Here is a 23,476-nt window from a genome sequence, read left to right as displayed (position 1 = left end):
TCTCTCTAAATAATGTCAAAATTATGCCCTAGTGTTAGGCCACGGCTACACCTTAGCTTTTATTCCCTCGTCCCTTCTCAGGAAGTTTCTGATTGCTGTTTCTTTTTTAGAAGGTTCTTTCCCACATCTGGAAAATGACTTTTCCTGAGAAAATTCTTTGGCACGAATGCTAGGCAAGAGCTCTACCACTGAGCTACTATAAGCCTACCAGAAAACTTCCTATTCCATTCCATTCTAAGGGACTGTGTTTCCCAGTCTGCTGCACCACTGTCCTCCCAGGTCTCTCACCCAGTCTTCCTTCACCCCCATTCCCTCAGTGACCTCCTCAGGAGGATATGCAACATAGAGCGATTCCTTAGGTCGCTAACACTGTCTTTGTATTTAACTAGTAGCTTCACTGGATCAAAAATTCTGTTTAGCTGGGTTCAACGGTACATATCTGTTAATTCCAGTGTTTGAGAAGCTGAAGCAGGAAGAGGACCCGCACTCCTCCAGGGGACTGGGACCTAAGTACCAGACCACAAGTTTGAGGCCCATCTGGGCATACTACAGTAAGATCCTATCTCAAAAACAAGCAAAAAAACAAAAAACAAAACAAAACAAAAAAACCCAAAGGTCTGTTTCTGGACTAGGGGTAGAGCACTTATGCAGAGCGCTGTGAGGTCCTTGGTGTAATTACCAGCAACAAACGAACAACAAAACCTCACCCTTCTATGTTCACAGTCATGGTTCCTGTCTTCTATTCACCTACTAGGCTCACCCTTCGGTCTGCTGCTCTTTTGTAGATAGGTGTTCTCCCTGGAAGTTTTCAAATTCTTTACTCTCGGTGTTTTGAAAATTTCATGAGTGGATGGCTACCTGGTACTAGGTCCCAGTTTCCACTGGGGGGATTCCCTTCCTACAGAGGATGTTCAAAGACAGCCATGAGGCAGAAAGACCAGATTGTTTTCCAACAGCTAAGTGTCCTGGCTTTTCTGTTCAGAGGACTATGGGGACAGGGATGGCAAACTATCCTCTCAGTTGCCCCAATCTTCCTGGGTAGTAAGCAATGACATGGGCTACCAAACCCTACATATTTGTGGTGCTCATCACCCCACATTTTGTTCCCTAGCTCTTCAAAGCCTTCAGCGCACCACAAAAATCCTTCACTGTCTCATGGAAAGTTTGTTCCTTCCTCTCCTGGCACCCTGGGAACTCCTTTGCTATACTTTCCACAGTGTCTTCCACTGGACCAAACAAGCGCTCTACTCTACTTCTTCCTCTTCACACACAAGAGTCTCCAGCTGGGTCTATTCTTCCCCACCTCCCCCTTGTAGTTTATTTACCACTTTCAGGCTTCTAGGCATCCTTCATAAGGACCCCCGTCTCAAGGCTGGGGTGTGGCTCAGTGGTAGAACATCTGCTTAGAATGCGTGAAGCCCTGGTTCGTCCCCAGCACTGCACTGCAACACACACGCCCAAACAGAACAAAACAAAAATAGTTTTTTTCCCCCTTCCCCACTGCCCCACATACAGTCAGTCTGGCCCTAACTCTTTCTGTGATTTCTGTATACTTAATTCTTTCACGCTGACCACACATTAGCTCAGGCCTTCACGTGCTCCTGCCCAAGCACCCTCCCCCACATGCTGGGCGCACCACCAGTCCAGCCTGGACACAGCTGCAGAGCGGTGCTCTCGCTAGTGCTCCATCACCACTTCTTTACTGTTCAAAGCCCTCAGCAGCTGCCCAGTGTACACTAGAAGAAAGTCCACGGATCTTGGCCCACTATTCACGAACCAGGGCCAATTTACCTAAACTCCAGTCATTTCTCTCAAGTGTCCTAATTTCCAGGCAAGACTATCCACTTTCCTGTGTACTTTTCTACTGCATCAGACTGTTCTAGCATGCAGGCCCCACCGTGGAAACCCACCCTCATCTGTATAAAACTGTTCAAGGCCGGAATCAAATGGCAGCAGCTCACAAAACTTTACTGACTTCCCTGTTCTAGTATCCTCACTAGATTCTGAGCACATAGAAGTTGACTTAACAGATTCAATTTTTATCTGTAGTTTTTCTGGGGGAAGGGCAGTTAATATTTCATACATGAAATATGAATGACAATAAAAGTTGGGACACAATGTCATTAACACTGTGTCTTAACTTTGTTAAGCCACAATAAATTAGAAATACATTAAATATGTGTTATTTCCTACAGCTAGTTTCACTGGACAGAAAGGGGCAAGAACCTCCTTTACCAAAACACAAAGAGACTGGACGAGCGGAAAAACTGAGCTGCTCTAGGGTTCCTGGCTCTCCACTCACAGCTTTGCCCTCAAGAGACAGTTCTATGGTCACAGCAGGTGCAGGACCAGAGATGTGTCTTCTTGATCCCACCCTTGCGCACATTTCTGGGGCTGTCCCAGGCTCCATTCAAGCTCAGGGAAAGGGATTAGGCCTTCTGTGCCAGTTTATCTTATTAATTTCATTCTATTTAACCCCCCCCACCCCACCACCACCACTATTGGGAACTGAACCCAGGGGCACTCTACCACTGAACGACATCCCCAGACCTTTTCATTTTCTATTTGCCAAGGCTGGCCTGGAACTTGGTATTCTTCTGTGTGGCTGGGATTACAAGTGTGCACACTGTACTTGGCCTTACTGAAAATTTTACATCTTTGTGGGTTTTTCCATGTCCTTATAAAACCTACCAAACAGTAAAATAAGGCCACAACTAGTGAGTTCAGATGGTGACTGCTCACCGTGGACAGTCATGAGGTCTTTGGCCACAAATGCCTGATCTCTTCCTGTCATGCCAGCTCCAGTTAGCAAAACACTGGGAACTTTTTTGGTGTGCTGAAACAGGAACTGATAAAAGCCCCTCCCAGGGTCCACTGGACAAACCGAGCATAGACCCAGGTCTTCTGCAGTGAGTCTTGTGCAACACACCCAAACTTAAAATGTGTACAAAGAGGTCAGGAGACTTGAGTCAGGATAGCCCTCTCAGCAAACTGTGTGCAACTGTGTCTATGCCCAAGCAAGGCCAGTTATAGAATTAAAGAGCATTTTCCTCATCATGCTGCCTGTAAGGATCTAAGGTGCTGGCACTCATATTAATTGCACAATTACTACTAAAAATAAAACTGCTTTTGTTTTCAGAAGTTTCCCTAGAGAAAGTATATAAATCACCACTGTAACTTGGGCACAGAAAACCACAGCTGGCAAGAAAGCACTTTCTATAATGAAAAGGAAGAAAAGTTCTCTAACTTACCTAGCAAATTCTGCCAGCTGTTTTGGATCTGAGAGGTCAATGCCAGGGATTCCTCCAGGAGGGAGTTTCTTTCCTGTCATATACTCTGAATAATCAGGAGGCGAGTTCTCTCCAATGATCTGTTCTTCAACCACCGTCTCATGGTCAATATCTTTTTTTTCATCTGAAACACATCATGAAATTGATTATCTTAACTGAGTAAATACATTTTTAAAAGTACTTAAAAAGTATCAAAACTGCTTTCACTAACACCTTCTTAGATTATAGCTATCACCTCAATTTCTTTACAACTCATTCCTGGTCCTCAATCTTTTGAAATCCTGTTGCTCCTTGAAGATCACCAAAATCCTCAATGTCAAATCCAAAGGACGTACATTAGTGCTCCATTTAACTGAAGAACTAAGAGGCTTTCATTACTGTACTTGTGTACGTGAACCCACTTCTCAGAGATCTGCTTTTATCCACTGCTGACTACCAACATGGTGATGCCAAAAAAAATCTCATTTCCAAGTTCTCACCTGTTAGCAAAGCAAACCTCTGGTCTACCTTTCCAACTTCCTCATCCTTCCTCCAAGGTCCCAACCTCATGGGTATTACACAATTTCTGGAGCACAAGCGCAATTACAGCTGTGTTATTTTCCCCAGTCTCTCCCATTAGACTGTAAGTTGCTAGAGGACAGGGAATTTTGTCCATTTTGATCCCAAGTGCCCCCAGAGCCTTATTGAGTCTGGTCCTCAAGTATGTCTTCACAGAATGAGGACAATTCTATTTGTATCATTTCAAATCCATCAGGCTAAAAAGCAATGTCGACCCTGATCTTACTCTTGCCTTTGAGGCAAGCCCTTCTACTTGGTGTCTTGGTCCTGCGCTGGCTGGTTTCCTACCTCTCCCTTGCATATGCCCTCTACATTCCACCAGCCTGTTTTTCTCACCGGTTAATGTGCAAGTACCTGGGGAAGGCATTCAATAAACCCAAGCCCCCCACCCTTCTCAAAATCCAGTCTCCCTTCAATAGCACCTCGCCTAAATCTCTAAGGCTTACTGATTTCTATCACTCCAGTCTTACGTTGCTACTTTTTCCAAATCCTAGATTACTTTCCTGATAACACAGATTATAAGCCATTCTGCTTTGATTTTTGTTGTTGTTGTTGGCCCTGCCTGTTAAATTAGAATGGAATTGTCCAGAGGCCAAACACAAGTCTTCTACTACTTTTTTTTTTTTTTTAATTCCTCTTCCAGTACTAGGGATTGAACCCAGGGCTCCATGCATGTTAGGCAAGCACTCTATCACTGAGCTACATCCCTGGTCCAGTTTTCTACTACTTTCATGCTTAAAGCAGAAAGTAGTACGCTCCATAATTTTCAATGCTGAAATGTTCTGCTTTTCCATAAAACCGTGTTTCACAAAGAGCAGGAACATAAGATCTTCCAAGAGTGTAAACACTTAGCTCATATTACCATTCCACCAGTAATACAACACAAGACCCTCAAAACAAGAAAACAAACACAAACCCTAAGACTGATGTCACTACCAAAACTGCATCAGCTCACCAAGGTTAGTGCAGAGGCAACAAATAAAAGGAAAACAAAGACAGAACAAGGTTCATTTGATTCAAGCAGTTACTATCAACTTCAATCACTCCCAGCAACAAAGAGTACAGAACACAAAAATTTTAAACATTAAGTTGCAGAATAGCGGGTTATATTTTTTTGAATGTTTATGTAGGACTATTTTAATCACTCATGCATCCCCCTATGAAGTGGGTAAACAAAAGTTGACAAACTCCATTTTACAGAAGAGAGACCTGAGGCACAAGCAGGGTGAGCAACAAGTTCAGGATCAACTGCCCCATAAAGGTCTAACGCCAAGACCACGCTACCTCCTATTAGGAACTAGAAAGAACACTAGGGATAATATCCCCCAAGGTTAACATGCACTTACAGATGAAGAGTATCCATCCATGGATGGATGGAGAGGCCTAAGGAAAGAACAGCTGAAAGTATTAAAAGGACAGGAAGGACTTGCCAGCTCTTTGGAGTCTTTTATGAGGACACTAATCCTATTCCCTAGGGCTCTACCCCCAGGTCAAATCACCTCCCCAAGGTCCCACCTCCTAACCCACCACATCAAGGTTAGGATTTCAAATTATGAAACTTGGGGGTGGGGGTCATTTAACCCTTGCAGAGGGCACACAGCTCAGTGGTGGAGTGCTTTGGGTTAAACACCCAGTACCTGGGGGGTCTTAGGGGGCTGAGAACAGGAAGCAGGGTACAATGGCACACACCTGTAATCCCAGTTACTGACAGGAGGCTAAAGAAGGAAGATGGAGAAGTTTGAAGCCAACCTGGACAAATTAGCTGAACACTGTCAAAATAAAAAGGGCTAGGGGTGCAGCTCCGTGGGAAACGCAGCTTGCCTAGCTAGCACGGGCGCAAGGCCCTGAGCTCAATCCCTGGCAGTGATGGTGGTGGGTGTCAGGGAACAGGAAATACGGTTGGTGATCACCAGTTACAAAGCACAGACTGTAACCAGATTCAATCATTTCATTCTCATTCTCAAGCCTGCCCACTCCTACTGATACCTTTCACCCTAATGTCTCTAAATTAGGCACAACCAAACCTTCAAGTAGCACAGAAACACATCATGGATAGGGAATCTACTTTATTGATATTTTATATTTTTGCTCAAGAATTACAGCAAAGACCTGGTGTGATGGCACACACCTGTAACCCCAGTGACTCAAGAGGCTGAAGTAGGAGGATGGCATGTTGGAGGTCAGTTTACAGCAAGTAAGTGAGATCCTGTCTCAAAATTTAAAAAAGGAGGACTGGGGATGTAGTTCAGTGTTAGGGCACTGAGCACCCCTGGGTTCAATCCTTACCCAGTATCACCACCACCAAAAAAGTTGAGTCCCAGACAGCCTGAACAAGCTACTGAGAAAGGTGTTTTAGCCCATTCTAGATGCCAAAAAAAACACGACAACCTGGGCATGGTGGCACATGCCTGTAATCCCAACAACCCGGGAGGATCGCGAGTTCAAAATCAGCCTCACCAACTTGGTGAAACCCTGTCTCAAAAAACAAAAAGGGCTGGAGATGTGGCTCAGTGGTAAAGCACCCCTGGTTTCAATCCTTGGTACCAGAAAACAAAACAAAACCAAAATCACCACTGACTGAGTGGCTTCTGTGACATTTACTTCTCACAACCTAGAGGCTAGAATCCAAGACCAGGATGCCAACATGGCTTCACTCTTCAGAGTACCCACTCCCTGGCCTGCAGATGACAGTCTTCTTCACACTACATCATCACCAAGCAGAGAGAAGGCTCGCAAATTCTCTGTAGTTCTTTTTATAAGGGCACTAATCCCATTCTGTACAACTCTGCCCCCAGACCAAAACACCTCCCCGAGGTCCCACCTCCTACTCCACCACATCAAGGGTTAGGATTTCAAATCATGAAATGGGGGGAGGAGAGGGACACATCTAGTGCACTTCAAGTGTGCTAAGACAGAAAGAAGGTGAAACTCATGGCACAAAGGAATCCCAGGCTTGATTAATACTGCTATCAGTTCAACACATTAACTGAAGGCTTTCTTGGTGCTTACTGTGTGAGATTCTAGGCCCTGGGAACAGCAGTCAGAAACAAGACAAAGTCTCTGCCCTCATGGAGTTTACCTTCTGGCAAGGGAAGTCAAACAAAGAAACACTTCTTGAGGCTCAGTTCGTAACACTCAAGAATATCAAAAACCCAGGGGCTGGGGTTCCATCCTCAGCACCACATAAAATAAATAAATAAATAAATAAAATATAGGTGGGTATTGTGTCCATCTACAACTAAAAACATTAAAAAAAAAAATATATATATATATATATATACAAAAAACCCACAGGACAGTCACAAAGATAAACAAGATTTAGGACAAAAGCTCGCAGCACACCTGTAATCCTGGCAACTCAGAAGGCTGAGGCAGGAGCATCACAGATTCCAGGGCAGCCTCACCAACAGTGAGGCTCTGTCTCAAAAAGTAAAAAGGGCTAGAGGTGCAGCTCAGAGGTAAAGCACCCCTGGGTTCAATTCCCAGTATCAAAAAAAAAAAAAAAAAAAAAAAAGACAGACACAAAGGCTGGCTCAGTGGGAGAGCAGTTTAGTTCCCTGGTGTAAGAAAAATCAGGGTTCAATCCCCTGAACTGCAACGCAGCAAATAAAACAATAAAATAAAAAGAATCAGAACACAAGAACTGAATGAAACGCCTGAAGCAGAGGCTGAAAAGTACAGTCAACGGGCCAACTTCAGCCAGGCAGCCACCCCCACTTCATGTCCCATAGTTTTCTATTCCTTTACAAAATAAAGTGTGGGCCAGGTGCAGTGGTACACACCTCTAAATCCCAGGGACGGGACTTAGAAGGGGAAGCTGAGGGAGGAGGATTGCAAATTTGAGGCCAGCCCCCAGCGACTTAGCTTTGAGAATCTCAGTCATTTAGCAAAACCCTGTCCCCCCCCAAAAAAAAAAGTCTGGGAATGTAGCTCAGTAGTACAGCATCCCTGGGTTTGATCCTCAGTACAAGAAAGAGAGGAAGGCAAAAGAAAGTGTGGACAAAGGTACTCAAACACAATATTTATCATTCTAACCATTTTAAAGCACACAAATTAGGGGCATTATGCACACTCACAACGCTGCATTCCCACACCAGTATCTATGCCCCAAACCTTCTTTATCCAACAAAACTGTACCTATTAAGCAGGCGCACTCCCCTTCCAGCTTGCCCCCAGCCTCCAGTCTACTGTCTGTATGCATCTGCTCATTCTAGACACCTCGGAGAAGCAGACTCGTACACTGTCTTCCTACCTAGATTCTTTACTTCCTTCCTTCCTTCGTGGTACCTGAGAACTGAACGCAGGAGTGCCCTACCACTGAGTCACAGCCCCAGCCCTTTGGATTTATTTTAAGACATGATCTCACTAAATTGCCCAGCTAGCCTCAAATTTTTGATGACACTGCCTCAGTCTCCGGACTTGCAGGAATTACAGGTGCACATGCCCAGCCCCTATCCAGTTTATTTCACTCAGCACAGGTTTTCAAGGTCCGGCCTGTTGTAGTGGATATCAAAACCTCATTCTTTTTCATGACTGGACAAAATTACCGAGTGAACTTAACATGTTTTGTCTACCCATTCATCTGCTGAGGTACACGCGGGCTGTTTCTGCCTGCTAGGCATTGTGAATAATGCTGCTGTCTGAGCTGGATGTACAAATTTGTTCTCTACCTTACTTTTCGCAGTGCTAGGGATAGAACCCAGAGTCTCATGCACGCAGCCAAGTAAGCACTCTACCTCTGGGCTATATCCCCAGCCCTGCCTAGAACACCCCTGCTCTTTTGTTTATACATTGTCTTTGGCTGCTTTCCTGATATAGGTGTACAGATTTGATTAGCTGCAACCAAGAACATATAACCCACAAAATCTTAAATATTACTATCTGGCCCTTTACGGAAAAAGTTTGCTGATACTTGATTTAATTTTACTTTAGAGAAAATGGGATTAAGCTGTAGTGGTAGTTTTTCTATTTGAAACCAGGAACAATTTCTGACAGAGAAGTTACTGAACACTGGGATTTCACAAGTGTTCAGCAGGCCTTTAGAACAGGTTAAAGTCTTACTTTGGAGCACTGAACATAGCTAGGTAATAAAAGTTTCTTGCTTGAGTCTCTTGGAGAATGATTGTATCATCTGCTGAGATGGAGGACACTGGGGAAGAGATGATCTTGAGTGCCTCTGGTTCCCAGTACCTGTGCAACTTCCCATGAACAGCCCTACAGGAGGCACTGGGTCTGCAAATTTGGGATGGGGGCTAAATCCAGGCTGCAGAGAATGATACAGGAACCACTGGCATATTAGAATGTATTTAAAGCCCCAGAAATACAGCACATCTGATGAAGAGAGAATATAGACAGAGGGCTCAGAACCAAAACCCAGGCAACTCCAACACTGAAAAAATGAGGAAGACTTTGCAAACACTGAAGGATATGCCCAGAGAAAGGACGACAACTGAAAATTCACTTGGGGACATGCCAACTGGAGTTTTTCTAGGCACATCAAAGAAGGACCACATGGTTTGCTCTTTATGGGGCGGGGTGAGGGCGGCGGGGCTTTACTGGGGATTGAATCCAGAGGTGCTTAACCACTGAGCCACATTTCCAGCCGTTTTTATTTTGAGACAGGGTCTCACCTAGTTGCTTAGGGCCTCACCAGTTGTTGAGGATGGCTTTGAACTGTGATCTTGTCTCAGCCTTCTGTGTCACTGGAATTATACGATACCTGGGTTCATGGTTTGCTTTTGATCATCACCACACAACTAATCTTCTAAATAATGTTGATAAGACAGTATTCTTGTCTACAAAAATTTTCTGTTGATGTAAGTTTGAAATTAATGTAGTTACTGCATTTAGTTATGTTCACATGTTTTTAATATATTGTTTAAAATTGTTGATGGATCTTTATTTTTTTAAATTTATTTACACGTGGTGCTGAGAACCGAACCCAGTGCCTCACACATGCAAGGCAAGCGCATGAGCCCCACTGAGCCGTAGCCACTGAGTCCCAGAAGGAAGTCTGCCTAGGGCATCATTATTTCCAGGTGGTCTCCCATCCCAATACTAACCAGGCCTGGCCCGGCTTAGCTTCCATGCAGGATGAGAGCACTTTGGTTATGCTAACATAAACTTAAGTTCCATAATATTGTCACATTTATGACTTATTCCTTAAAAGTGAATTCTACACAGGAGTTATTTTGGAAAACTCCTTGAAGACCAGTGTACAGAAGAGGCCATTAACTACAAAGCAACAAAAATCTAAGAAAATTAATGTTTACACAAGGAGAAAAAAATCAAATTGCAAAGAAGATGGACAGAAGTGACAAGATGTGCCAAGCACAGTGGTACACCCTTGTAATCCCAGTGGCTCTGGGGGGGCTAAGACAGGAGTCCCAGTTCAAAGTCAGCCTCAGTAATTTAGTGAGACCCTGTCTCTAATAGTAAAACAAAGCTTGGGGATGTGGCTCAGTAGTTAAGAATCTCTGGTTTCAACTGCTGGTACAAAAAAAAAAAAAAAAGATGCTAGCTTCTGTTGGGGGGGGGGGAAGAGTCTGAATAATTTCCACCAAGAACTGTATGCACATTAAAGAAGTATATCAAATAATAATGTCAATGTTTGCTGTCTTTGGTCACTCAAACCAATTTTTGCAAAAGAAAATCAAGAGGTTTTTTTACTGGGCTGGGGATATAGCTCAGTTGGTAGAATGCTTGCCTTGCAAGCACGAGGTCCTGGGTTCAATTCCCAGCATTGCAAAAAAATTAAAAAGAAGTTTTTTTTTTACTAAATATCTGATGCTTTAATATTAGAAAAACTAATATTTTTATTAATTACAGAACATGTTTATCTTCAAAAAAATCTTAGAGAAAAGTATCTTTCATTTTCTTTTTGTACTATTTTATGTGAAAAATTAAGGGCTAGGGTGTAGCCCAGTGGTAGAGCAGTTACTTGCCTAGCATGCTCAAGGTCCTAGGTTGGATCCCTGGCCAAAAAAAAAAAAAAAAAGTTTATTCATATAACATGTATATAAATTCAGTAAAGATTTTCACTTTCAGCACTGGCTATTATCACATTCTTTTCATTTCATAATTACTACTGAAAAAGATTTGTATAGAGAGTGTTGGCTGATTCACTCTGAATGTCAAACTACTGATTCTACTAATTCACAATGGGGCAATAATATAAACATGGGTACAACATGCTCAGGAAGCAAAAGACTTCAACCAGCTCCAGGTAGGGCCAACTCTCATTGGAAGTTTCAATGCAATGCGTTTGTAGAACCAGGGCAACTTAAGTATGAGTGTAATTAATGAAAACACAACTGGGCAAAGCGAATTAAGGTCAAATTTCAGAATTCCTATTCAGAAAACAAGGAGAATGTAAATTATGAATTCAAAGGGGTGCAAGAAGATGGGAGGGCACTTTAACACTGATGGTGATGTTGCAAATTAGTACAACCATTATGGAAATCAGTATGGAGGTTCCTCAAAAGACTAGGCATGGAACCACCATATGACCCAGCTAAGACACTCCCAGTATTTACCCTAAAGAATTAAAGTCATCAAAGATAGTGAGATATGCATACTCATGTTTATAGCAGTACAACTCACAACAAACTATGGAATCAACCTAGGTTTGCTGATCTGTTCATTGACAAATGAATAAAGAAATGGTACTATACACAATGGAGTTTTATTCAACCATAAAGAAAAATGGAATTCTATCACTTGTAGGAAAATGGATGGAATAAACAGAACTCAGAAGGTCAAGGTTATGCTTTCTCTCATATATGGAAGTCACAGAGGAAAAGAACAGAAGGGGGAGGGGTCTCATGAAAATCCAAGGGAGATCAGTAGGAAAGAGATCAAAGGAGGGAGAAGGGAAGGGAAAAGGGAACCAGGGAAAGTTACTGGCCAAATTATACTACATGCATGTACAAACCCTGCCATTATATACAACTATATTGCACCAGATAAAATATGTGATAAACAAATAGCAACCCTGCCCCCCCCCAAACCTCAAAAGAGGTGCAGTGGTGGTGTCACCCTGTTGGGAACTTTAAGTCAAAAGTGTCAGACGACTTCAGTGCTAACATTCCAACTAGAACCAAATGACCTAGAACAACCAGAAGAAATAAAACCATCTATAGATGGAACAGGACAATTCATTCATATGGAAAACACTGGTTCTGCATGTGGTACTATGGAAAAGGTTTTTTTTTTAAAAAAAAAAAAAAAAAAAAAAAAGGGTATACGAATGTCCCTGGCCCAACTGTCTCCCAGTTATTCTATCTCCTATGTTACCAAAGCAATAACACTCCCAATCTAGTTCAAGGCAAAGCATGTACAAAAGCCACGCTCAGAAAGATATAATCAAGGGACTACAGACAGGTCAGGAGCACTTTACAAGTGCAGAAGTCATTAAAAAAAAAAAAAAAAAAAAAAAAAAAAAAAAAAAAAACAAAAACGGAGTTTCTGGGCTGGAGGTGTAATGTAGCTTGCCTAGTGTGCACGTGAAGCCGCACTCCAGGCAGATTTTCTCAGTGCCTGACACAAGGTACTTTATAACCACAACTTTCTCTTCTTGCCCTCCTCTCATGGTCCAGTCCCCTCCAACACCCACCCTGAGAGTCTTCTTCCAGATGCCTTTAGTTCCCGCCTTCCTTCCCACTTTTGTATGTCTATGGGACAAGGCTGATGGCAACCCCTGTGTCTGCAAAGCTGAGTGGAGTGCAGACAGATCTTTCTTCTACTCCCTGCTCCTAGTTCTGGGGGACAGCAGGTTTTCAGCTGCTGGGTAATGATGACCACAGTCCCACAGGTGGCAGGCCTGCTAGCTACCTGTAGACTGAACTGCCCAGGCTGTGCTAACATACACACTGGTTTCCTGTCGTCTCTGTAACAGACCACCTCCAACATGTGGCTTAAAATGAGCATTCTAGAGATAAGGAGTCAGAATCATGATAAGCTTCAGGGGCTGCGTGGACTGCTCCAGGAGTCCCTGCTAGAGAAGCTTCTCAAGGTCATCACACCCCTGGGCTCACCCCCCTTCCTTTCATCGCCACCACTCCATCCTCCTGTCACTGTCCCTCCTCACCTCCTCTTCCGCAGTCAGTCTCTCTTGTGGTTAACAGTGACACTGTGCCATTACACTTAGACCTCAGAAAAATCCAGGTTGCTCTCCCCATCTCAAGGCCCTGAGTTTAAACACACCTTGCAAATAAGATGACACCCACAGGTCCCGGGAATTAGGAACTGGATATCTTTGGAGCTATTATCCAGCCTGCCACGCTGTTAATCACATAAATCCAAGGCTTTACATCCAAAACTGGGACTTCAGCAATTTGAAAAAACAAGGTATTCCCCACCAGGCTTAGTGATCTTAAAAACAAACAAAACTAGAGCAAGAATGAAAAGAATATAGAAAATTATGAATTCTTCAATTAGGTTACACTGCAGGTTTTACTTTTTTTTTAAGAGCTGACATCTGACAGCACTGTTAAATTTCACACTATGTTAACTGAAAAAGAAAAACACCAAATTTATTTACACTAACACTGTTCATCCCTACCACTCAGGGGTCCCCTTAATATAAAGCAGAGTTTTTACTGTTTTTGTTTTTTGTCAGCGCTAGGGATTGAACTTGAGTGACCTACCACTGAGGTATAACCCCAGTCCCAAAGTAGTACAGTTTAAAATTCACTATTATGAAAAGCTCGATTTTCAGTTGCAGTGGCTCATTTTTGTAATCCCAGCTACTCAGGAGGCTGAGGCAGGAGGACTGCAAGTTGGAGGCCAGCCTGAACAACTTAGGGAGATCCTTCTCAAAAAGGAGGGGAAAAAAAATTGGGGTTATGTCCTCCTGCCCAGCCTCCTGAGTAGCTGGGGGTATGTAGTTCAGAGGCAGAGCACTTGGCTAGCTAACATGTTTAAGGCTCTGGGTTCAATTCCCAGTCCTACCGAAAGAAAGCTCAATTTTGTTAAGTTTTTCACATCTTGGTGTCAGTACAGGCAGTGTAATTTCCCCTTTTATCCTGATTGCCAGGAAGCTCATTAGCTTAATGGTTCCTTTTTTTCTGTCATCTTGATTCTCTATTTTCACCAGTTTGCATATTTACCTATTTAGGTATATGTTGGCTAAATTGTTTCTCCAGACCATCCATCTCAGGCCGTTTACTCTGCTCTGGTTTCCTAGGACGCTTTTGGTAGGAGACATCATCTACTCATCACTGCCACCAACCAGTCCTTCACTAACGTGGGAGGGTGTTCAGTGTGATTTTGGAATCACTGAGAAGCAAGAGGCAAATCAGACACAGGCTATATCCCACTTAAAGACCTTGAAAAAGGATCGTCATTTTTTAAGTACCTGTCATATGCTAGCAACTGTCACATTTCTCAATCCAAAAAAAAACCTTGTGAAGTATCAAGTCCTATGGTTTGGGCATAAGAATGCTATTCTCAGAAATGTCCAATAATGCCAGGTGCAGTGGTACATACCAATAATCCCAGACACTCTGGGAGGCCAAAGGCCGGAAGATAGCAAATTCCAGGCAAGCCACAGTCACTTATCAAAACCCTATCTCAAAAGTGATAAAAAGGGCTGGGGTATGACTTTGTGGTAATGAGGGGATTCAACCCCCAGTACTACAAAAGAAAGGGCAGAAAGGAAGGGAAGGGAAACCAGGTGGGTACCACATCTAAGCAGCACATTAGGGGCAAACCTGGGATGAGTCTAAACCCTTTTTCTAACGGAACCCTCCTTTGTCCCCATCCTTACTGCTTCTTTCCCACCTGTGTGAACAGCAACGGCATTTTGCACAGAGGAATAAAAGGTGTTTTCGTCTCTACACCGTGATTTTGACTTACCGCACCACTTCCCTCCGCTAACTGTTCACCAAGAACTCAAGTCAAGATTTGATGTTCTCCTGATGGAGAAAGGCTAGACTCCAACAGAACAGGTTCCTGCACAGCCTCTTGTCGATTCTCCAATTCCTCTAATTGAGGGGAATTAAACTTACCCAAGAAATAACTATTACACACATGCGCATGCACATAAATACACTCTTTTTGGTGGGTGTGTACAAAAAACCTCCCTGGGATTGAACCCAGGGGTGCTCTACTACAGAGATACACCTCCAGCCACCCCCTCTTGGTACCAGGGATTGAACCCAGGGACAGCTTAATCACCAAGTCACATCCCCATCCTCTTTTTTTTTGAGAAAGCATCTCATTAGGCTGCTCACATTGGCCTTGAACTTGCAATCCTCCTGCCTCAGCTTCCTGCTGGGATTACAGGTGTGTACCATTGGGCTTGGCTAACCATTACACTGTTTTAACCATACATCATTTTAATGTTTAACTCCATCAAAAACCACTGTGTGAAACAATCAGATGGTTATTAGGAATTTTATTTGAGGGCTGGGGGTATAGCTATGGCTAGCCTATGAGAGACCCTGAGTTCCATCCCCAGCAAAGAAATTTAGTAGACTGCTTCCTACTGTCACACAGCAATTTGCAAAGGAGAATTTATTAGAGACTGAAAATTGGAAGGGTGCAGTGCTATACCCCTATAACCCCAGCTACTGGGGAGACAGACAGGAGAACTGCAAGTGCCAGGCATCTGGCATGTGGGAGGTTCAATCCTCAGCACCACATCAAAATAAATACATAAAATAAAGGTATTAAAAAAATTTTAAAGAATTTTAAAACACCAATTAAAAAAAAAAGAGAGACTGAAAATGGTGGTGAGGGCAGAGCCCCACGGTAAAGCGTGCCTGTGTGTATGGGAGAGGCCAAGGTTCATCTCCAGTATGGAAAAGGAGATGAGATGGAAAATGACTTTAAGGATGCCCCTATTTCAACAACTCATTCTACAAACATTCCAAGGTCAGAAAAAAAGACTTGCCAAGGTCATATCTTTTGCCTGGTGCCCTCTAGAAAGGAAATACAATTTGGTGTGATTTCCCTGACACACTGGACTCTGCTGCTGAAATTCATCACAGGACTGGCCATGAAGTTCAGGGTGAAGCACTAACCTATGATGTGGGGACTCTGGGTTCAACCCTAGCACCCTCCCCAAAATTTTTTAATTATATGAAGAAAAAAATTAATCACAAAGTCAAACACAATTGGCCTTTACTAACACAAAATACTTAGAACTAGGAAATTACATTGGTAATGAAAAGTCCAACACATAAGACATAAACCTATACCACAGTCAACTAACTTCCAATCTCCCTACCACTTCCTAATATTCTAACAGTATGAAATTAATGTCATTTTCAATATCCAAGTCATGCCAAATTTTAAGAATACAAGGTTCGAATGATTTTCTGATAAAACAATAGATTACAACTCTCTGGCCAGGCATGGTGGAGCACGCCTGTAATCCCAGAGGCTCAGGCAGGAGGACCAAGTTCAAAGCCAGTCTCAGCAACTTAGCAAGGCCCTGTCTCAAAATTTATAAAGGAAACAAACAAACAAACAAAGGCTGGGGAGATGGCTGAGTGGTTTAGTGCCATGGGTTCAACCCCTGGTACAAAAAAACCCCAAAAAACAATAAACAAAACAACTTACTGGTAAACACTCAGTTTTGAAATTATGAAATTTCCTCTTTTGCTTATTCTTCCCATTGCAATTCCCCAAAAAGGGTCATCTGGGCAGATAAGGAGAACGCAGTTGTTAAGAAACATTCATTACAGCGGTGGCGCACACCTGTGATCCCAGTGGCTCAGGAGGCTGAGGCAGGAGTGTCCCAAGTTCAAAGCCAGCCTCAGCAAAAGCGAGGCGATAAGCAAATCAACGAGACACTGTCTCTAAATAAAACACAAAATAATAAGGCTGTGGCTCAGCAGTCAACTGCTCGAGTTCAATACCTGGTACCTACTTCCCAAAAAACAAAAACACCATTCATTTTAATACTTGTTTTGCCCAGAACCTGTTATGAGCCCAAAGTTTCTCAGCTTTAAAAAAGACTGAATCTGCTAAGCAGACTTCAAAAAACAAAGAAATCAAGGAATATCTTTTATAAATAACCACCTGGTATAGATGTTTTGTGTTTTAATTTACTCTCTTCTGAAAGCCCAAGTGCTAGTTATAGGTAAGGACAAGAGCCCTGACTTTTTCCTGAGACGATTTTCTTTTCCCACTAGTTGAGCTGGCCATTGGCAGGGGGAGGGGAAAAGGAAGGTTAATAACCCAGTGGCAAGTCTAAGGCACAAGAGGCTTTCTCAGTAAGCTGAGGCTCCCAAGCTACCGGATCAGGACTCAGGATCTAAGACTGAGGCTGCCCTATGTAGGTCATGCAGTTGACATGATTACTTTGGAAGGCTTTCTGACATGGCCCCACGGAAATTTATAATTATGGCATCTCTACTTAGTGATAAATAGTATGATAAATGAGATTAAAAAAAAAAAAAAGGTCTGGCAAATGGTTGTGACTTACAATTTCTGGCAAGGTCTGAATTTTCTAAATGTATAAAACAGAAAAATTTAGTACATTTTGACTTCTTTGAACTTACTGATTTTAGTATCAGTGGTTTTCTGCTCACTCCAGCACAAAGCACTCCTATGTTCAGTCTAACTGGGGATAGAGTATCAACAATTTCAAGAAGGTCACAGTGCAGGGGTATAGCTCAATGCTTGCACACTGTGCCGGAGGCCTTGGATTCCAACCCCAGCGCTCCCCACAAAGGGTCACAATTTCTGGCCACATGAAAACTCAAGATTGTAAAGTCCAATAGTTTTCTCTCAAACTAATTGTTTTAAATGCTCAGGTTTTATTTCAAGTTTCCCTACTCAACCCAATGGTTAAGTACTTTAGTTTATAATTAGCTCTATAAAATACAAAGTCACTCCTAAATAATAGTGCTGAATATCCAGCGAAAAAATACATAACACTGTGCCCTAAATCTGTCATTAATCATAGGCAAAGAAGAAGACCAAAGTAAACATTGGCCTGAAAGTAACTGATTAGGAATATTCAAAACAACTGAACTGTGATTAAATATTAAAACATAATCAGATTAAGGAGGCCTTAATTTTCTCTTCTGCAAAAATAAGCAGGCCCTGCCAAATTATCTGCACAACAGTATTATTCAGTCAAAAAAAAAAGGTACATGCTACCACATGGATGAACCTTGAGAGCACAGTGCTAACTCAGGCACAGAAGGCCACACATTGTCCAATTCTGTCTGCATCAAATATCTAAAACAGGCAAATCCATACACAGAAGAGTAGATCCATGGTTGCCAGGGGCTGGCACACTACTCACAAGTTTCTCTTTGAGGTGATGAAATGTTCTGGAATTAAGATAGTAGTGACTGGTGCACAATCTGGTGATGCAGACCTCCAAGGATTCTCCTTTCAGATTTAAAACTCCTCTACAGATGCCCCTGCTGCTGTTCCATTTAAAGGATGCCCACCACACAGATCCCTAGCACTGGGAAGTTCAAGAAAGATGGCATGCAAGTACAGACCCACAAAACCCAAATATTTGGTTTCCACAAACATACTGATTCCTACTAAAATATTGGGTTTTTTGTAAACCAAGAAGTACAAACAAACAAGTAACCAGTACCCAGAGAACAACCCATGTGTACATTATTTTTATAAGAACTTCAGATAGCTAAGCTTGGAGCCTATGTAAAAATGGTTGCATAGCTCACTCTAATCTATGGGATTAGTGAACTGCACTGTAGTTAGTTACAAGAGGACTCTCATACCTACAATAGAATTTGCATATTGGAAAACTGTTAGTTAACACTTCAACACACACACATACAGCTTAACAATCTACTTTGATTTGACTTCTTCACTTATTGTTGTATCGTCCTATTTCAGTTCTGAAGGTGAAATTATTTTCAGAACTTGAACTTGGGATATGCATAGTTGAACACAAACTAGTTAAGCTTCTCTTTGGTACTACTCCTCTTTGGTTCCAAATCACAAGGACAAGAAAGGGGGACAGTTTACCACAAAGCATGTCTCAGGAAACAGGCCATCCTACGTTGCTGCCATTAGATGTGCACAACTAACTTTATGCAGAGTATTCTGTAACACATTCGGCAACTAATACTTTCAAGTAATGATCATTAAGATAACCCCAAATTGTGAATCCTCATAAGCAGCCATTTGCACAGGGAAAGTGATGACTTTAAAAGCTGACCTGATTGAAAATTAACCCACATTAGGCTCCTCAGATTTCTTTCCCATCCGGCTGCTTTGATCCATACACTTAAGCAATATCACACACTCTCAAGTCTTCTGGGTCTGGAAAAGTGGGTTAACAATTTGGTAAGATCATGTGCAGAAACTTAGCATACACCTGTTTTCTAATTTACTGTAAAACCAACATGACTGTACCATGAAAAAAAGTAAATTTACGTGGTTAACATACCTTTACCTAAATATCTAAATTCAAATGGCATACTGAATCCAGTCAATTTGCCAATAACACAAACCTCCCTCCATTATTCCACTCTGATTAATGAGAAATCATGGCATTTAGCTCCAACATGATCAGCGCACAACCACTGTGAGCAACCAAAAAATACGCAGAAGGTATCTTTTAGTCACTATTAAGCACTAGCATACTCTTGTTTTGCCTGAACACAGAGCTCCTATTAAACTCAAACAGCTGAGACTCATTCCAGAACAACAGTGCCTGTTAGCACTCTCTAGAAGTCACAGGAAGCACCTTGGATTCCTTTGCTCAGTCCTCTCTGAATCACAAATCCACCTAGTTTAGTTATCTAGATACAGCCAGGACCTTCTATCTTCTATTCATTCACGTCTGTGAATTTGAACTATCTTTTAATACTCAAAGGTACCGGCTATTTTGAGGTTCCACCCAATTTGGAGAATTTAAGATGCAGCTTTAAATAACGAGGGAAGGGATTCTACCTCAAACTCAGTATGAAACTTAACCATCACAGTTGCCAGACTGGCTGGCTACAGTGCGATTCCCAGTGAAGCTAGTATCCCAGCAATCAGCTAGGTAGCATAAACCGGAGTCGATGACAACCTTTTCAGGGTTCTAAACTAAAATTCACGGGTTTTACATTAAGATTCTTTCGGCATAGAGGCATTTTCTGGCCTTCTTTACAATAGTAACCACTCGCTTGTTGGAATTCGTTCCACGGGGAAAAATAACGACGTTCAATAAAGTAAATCCATAAAGGCTTAAAACATCTGTCCGACTTAGTTCGGTGGCAAATACCCATAGCTCAGCAAACCAACCCAATCTCTTCGCAGAGAGCCAAACACTACTTAAAAACAACAAACCGCGAAGCGCGTTCCGCAGCGCGAAGGGCCACAATCTGCGAGACCCGCAGGCCCTTCCGCCAGCGCCCGCCAGCGCCCGCCGGCTCCCGACGAGGAGCGCGCCGGCGGCGCGGTGACAGGCTCGCACCGACGCCCGAGCCGGCACACGCGGGCCCTACGTGCGGCACCAAGTCCCGCCCCGCAGCGCCGCCGGCCCCGGCGGCGTGACCGCGGGGCAGGGTCCGGGGCGCCGGGCGGGAGGGAGCCGGCCGGGTGCCGCGCGCCGCCCCCTCCCGGAAGGCCGCGGGAGGGAAGCCGGGGCGGGGCGCCGCGCCCCCCAGAGGACGGCGCCGGAACGGCAGCGGCTGCTCTGCCCGGCCCGGCCCGCGAGGCCCGCGGCGCGACCCGCCAACGCCCGCCGCGGTCCGCCCGGCCGCAGCCGAGCGCGGAACGGTGCCCACCACCGGCCGGCGCGCGTCCGTTGGCACGGCAGGCGGCGCGCCGGCCCCTCCCCCGCCGCCTGCCCGCCCGCCGCGCCGGCGGCCGCGCAAACTACGCCATTGCGGCCTAGCCGGGCGGCGCCGCCCCTCCCCCGCGCCGCCATCTTCGCGGCCCGCCGCCCCCGCCGCCGCCATCTTTTGGGGCCGCCATACTTGCCCGGGCGGAGAAGATGGCGGCGCCCATCACACACATAAAACATGGCTTCCCTTCAAAACAAAAACATCCCGGGCCGCGGCGCGCGGCCGGCGCTCACCTGAGGACCACATGGTGACCGAGAACTCGCCCTCCAGGGTCTTGATCTGCACCTGCTTCTGCTCCCACTTCTTGTTGCCCGGGTCGGCGCCGCCGCCGCCCGCCGCGCCGGCCCCGCCGCCCAGGTAACTCTTCTTGCCGCTCTTCTTGCCGCCGCCCTTCTTGACGCGGCCGCCGCCCGACGACGACGAGCCGCCGCCGCCGCTCTTGCCGGCCGCCGCCACGGTGACCAGCGTCTGCTCGATGTAGTCGTCGTCGCCGCCGGCCGGCGCGGGCACCGGGATGAGGATCTGGTCCTCGAAGCCGTCCTCGGCGCGCAGCCCGTCCGAGTCGTCGCCGCCCACCACCTCCTCGCGCGTCTGCACCAGGATCACCTCCTGGTGGTGGTGCACCTGGGTCGGGTCGTCGGTCACCAGCGGCTGCAGCGCAATCATGGGCGGGTGGTGGTGGTGGTGGTGGTGGTGGTGGTGGCCGGCGTGCCCGTGGCCGCCCCCGCCGCCGTGGTCGCCGCCGCCGCCGTCCTCCTCGTCGTCGTCGTCCTCCTCCTCCTCGCCCACCACCGTGGTCTCGATCGTCTCCACCGGGATGGTCTCCACCTCAATCTCGTGCAGCTCCACGATCTCGGCCGGCATCTCCGAGCCGTCCGTGGCGATGTAGAGGGTGTCGCCCGAGGCCATGGCTGAGGGCGCCGCCGCCGCCGCGGCGGCCTCGGCTCCTGGGCTGCGGGCGGGCGGGCGAGGAGGCGGCCGGCCGTGGGGAAGGAAGGCAGAGGGAGGAAGGCGGCGGGCGAGCGGGCGGGGGGAGAGGGGGCGGGCGGCGGGGGAAGGGGCGGGCGCGGCGGCCGCGGCGGCGGGGCTTCCCCGCCTCCCTCGCTCGGTGCGCCCCGCGCTCCCTCGGCCGCTGCTCGTCCCGCTCCCCGCCTCGCCGCGCCTCGGCCGCCCGCCCTGGCCGCGCCTCCTCCCGCCCTCCGGGCCGGCGCTCCGCTTCCCCCTTCCTCCTGCGCCTCCGCCTCCTTCCACACAAATACCAACTCCTCAACCCGAGCCCAGATCTCGCCGCCGCCGCCGCCGCCACACTCCGCTCGGGCTCGGCCTCGCGAGACTTCCGCGCTGGCCCGGCCCGCCCCGCCTCGCTCCCACTCGCTCACTAGCGCTCTCGCTCCTCCTCCTCTGCCAATCGGGCGGCCCCGCTCGCACCGCTGCCCCGCCCCGCCCCCGGGCTCCTCCCGGATTGGGGCTGCTGGGACAGGGGGCGGGGCGGCCCCCACGCGCGCTGGCTGGCCCGAGGCGCGTGACGTCAACGCGGCGCCGTGGCCGCCGCGCCTCCGGCCGCTCAGCGTCGCGCGGCGCCCGCCCTCCGCGATGCAACAGCGACAAAACCGCCGCCTGGGGCCGAGGCGCGCCGCAGTCGGGAGCCGGGCGACGCCGCTGCAGCCGCCGCCTCGGGAGCCGGTGAGCGGTCCGCGCGGCGCACGGGCGCTGGAGACTTGGGAGAAGGGAGGGGGTAGACTGCTAGTGCGACTTCAGGCCGGGGGCGTCCCGGGTACCGTGCGGGAATGGCCGTCGCACGCTGTGTGGCCCCGTCGCCCCAATAAAGTCTGCTTTGACTAGAAACGCCTGTGCTTCGTTTTTGGTGTCGGGCGATTGCTCTGTGCCCCCGGCTTCGGGCGAGCAATGGCGGGTGAGTGGAGCGCCGAGAGGACAAAGGCAGGGAGGACGATGTCCCTCGCGCGTTCCGCATCTCGCGGCGGGCGCCCTGGCTGTGGGCGCCGTGGGGTCCCGGGCGGGCGCAGATGGGCGGGGCGGGGAGCCGCGGGCTGGCGGAAGCGGCGCGCGGGGCTGGGGTCCACCGTTGGCAGACTGTCCGTTATTCTTTTGTGACCCGCGGAAACCTGAGACGGAGCCGTTGGGTGCCTGCCTCCCCGAGGACCTTAGAACTGCAGCGTCCTGACGGCTCTCGTCGTGAGGCTCGGCTTTTCTTAGTTGTCCAGCCAGTCGTAGTTTCCCTTGCCACTGTCTTCACCTGTTTCTCACTTCAGCGCTCCTCTTGCCCACCTGGTTTTGCGTTTATCTCGTTGAAAATTCCAAATTTTTTTTCAGCGTTATGCTCTATTATAACTTCACCAGAAAAAATGACTTCACCAGAGCCTAGTTTTTTGTTTTTGTTTTGTTTTGCTTTTTGGCGCGGATTAGCCGAAAGTTAAACATTCCTAAACGAGGTATATTGCTGCGAAGTGTTTTTTCTCTAATTAATACTTTGATCAGCCTGACAGTTGGCTTAAAGCAATAAAGATGATCCAATATTTTGGGGAAGGGTGCTTCAGGGGCTTGAACCGAGGGACGCTTGACCCACTGAGCAACACCCAGCCCTTTTTTTTTTTTTTTTTGTTTTGAGATAGTGTCTCCTTAAATTGCTTAGAGCTTCGTTAAATTTCTGAAGCTGGCTTTGAACTTCGAATTCTCAAACTTCAGGCTGCCCAGGCTGGGTTTACTGGCATGAGCCACCACATCCAACAGATTGTTGATTTTTAGTAAAATCAAAAAAAAAAATAAATTGAAAAGTTGGGAAAGCTTGTCTTTGTGAGCTCTTTTGGCCTATGTAACACCCTTGTGAATGAGTTC

The 23,476-nt window shown here is 46.3% G+C and overlaps 1 protein-coding gene across 1 annotated transcript in view; it reads right to left on the bottom strand.

Moving 5' to 3' along the window:
• Window positions 1–21,843, bottom strand: part of Yy1 (YY1 transcription factor) — a 30,471-nt gene extending 8,628 nt beyond the window's left edge. The window contains exons 1-2 of the mRNA XM_047538745.1: window positions 20,857–21,843; window positions 3,252–3,414 (exon numbers count right to left, since the gene is read on the bottom strand). Coding sequence (XP_047394701.1) covers window positions 3,252–3,414; window positions 20,857–21,532 — 839 coding nt within the window. The 5' untranslated portion in view covers window positions 21,533–21,843. The remainder of the gene's footprint in view (window positions 1–3,251; window positions 3,415–20,856) is intronic.
• Window positions 21,844–23,476: the final 1,633 nt, after the last annotated feature.

Source organism: Sciurus carolinensis, chromosome 2, assembly GCF_902686445.1.
Source record: "Sciurus carolinensis chromosome 2, mSciCar1.2, whole genome shotgun sequence".
NCBI classification, from domain to species: Eukaryota; Metazoa; Chordata; class Mammalia; order Rodentia; family Sciuridae; genus Sciurus; species Sciurus carolinensis.
The sequence above is the reverse complement of the archived record's forward strand: the minus strand, read 5'-3'. Positions and strand labels throughout refer to the sequence as shown.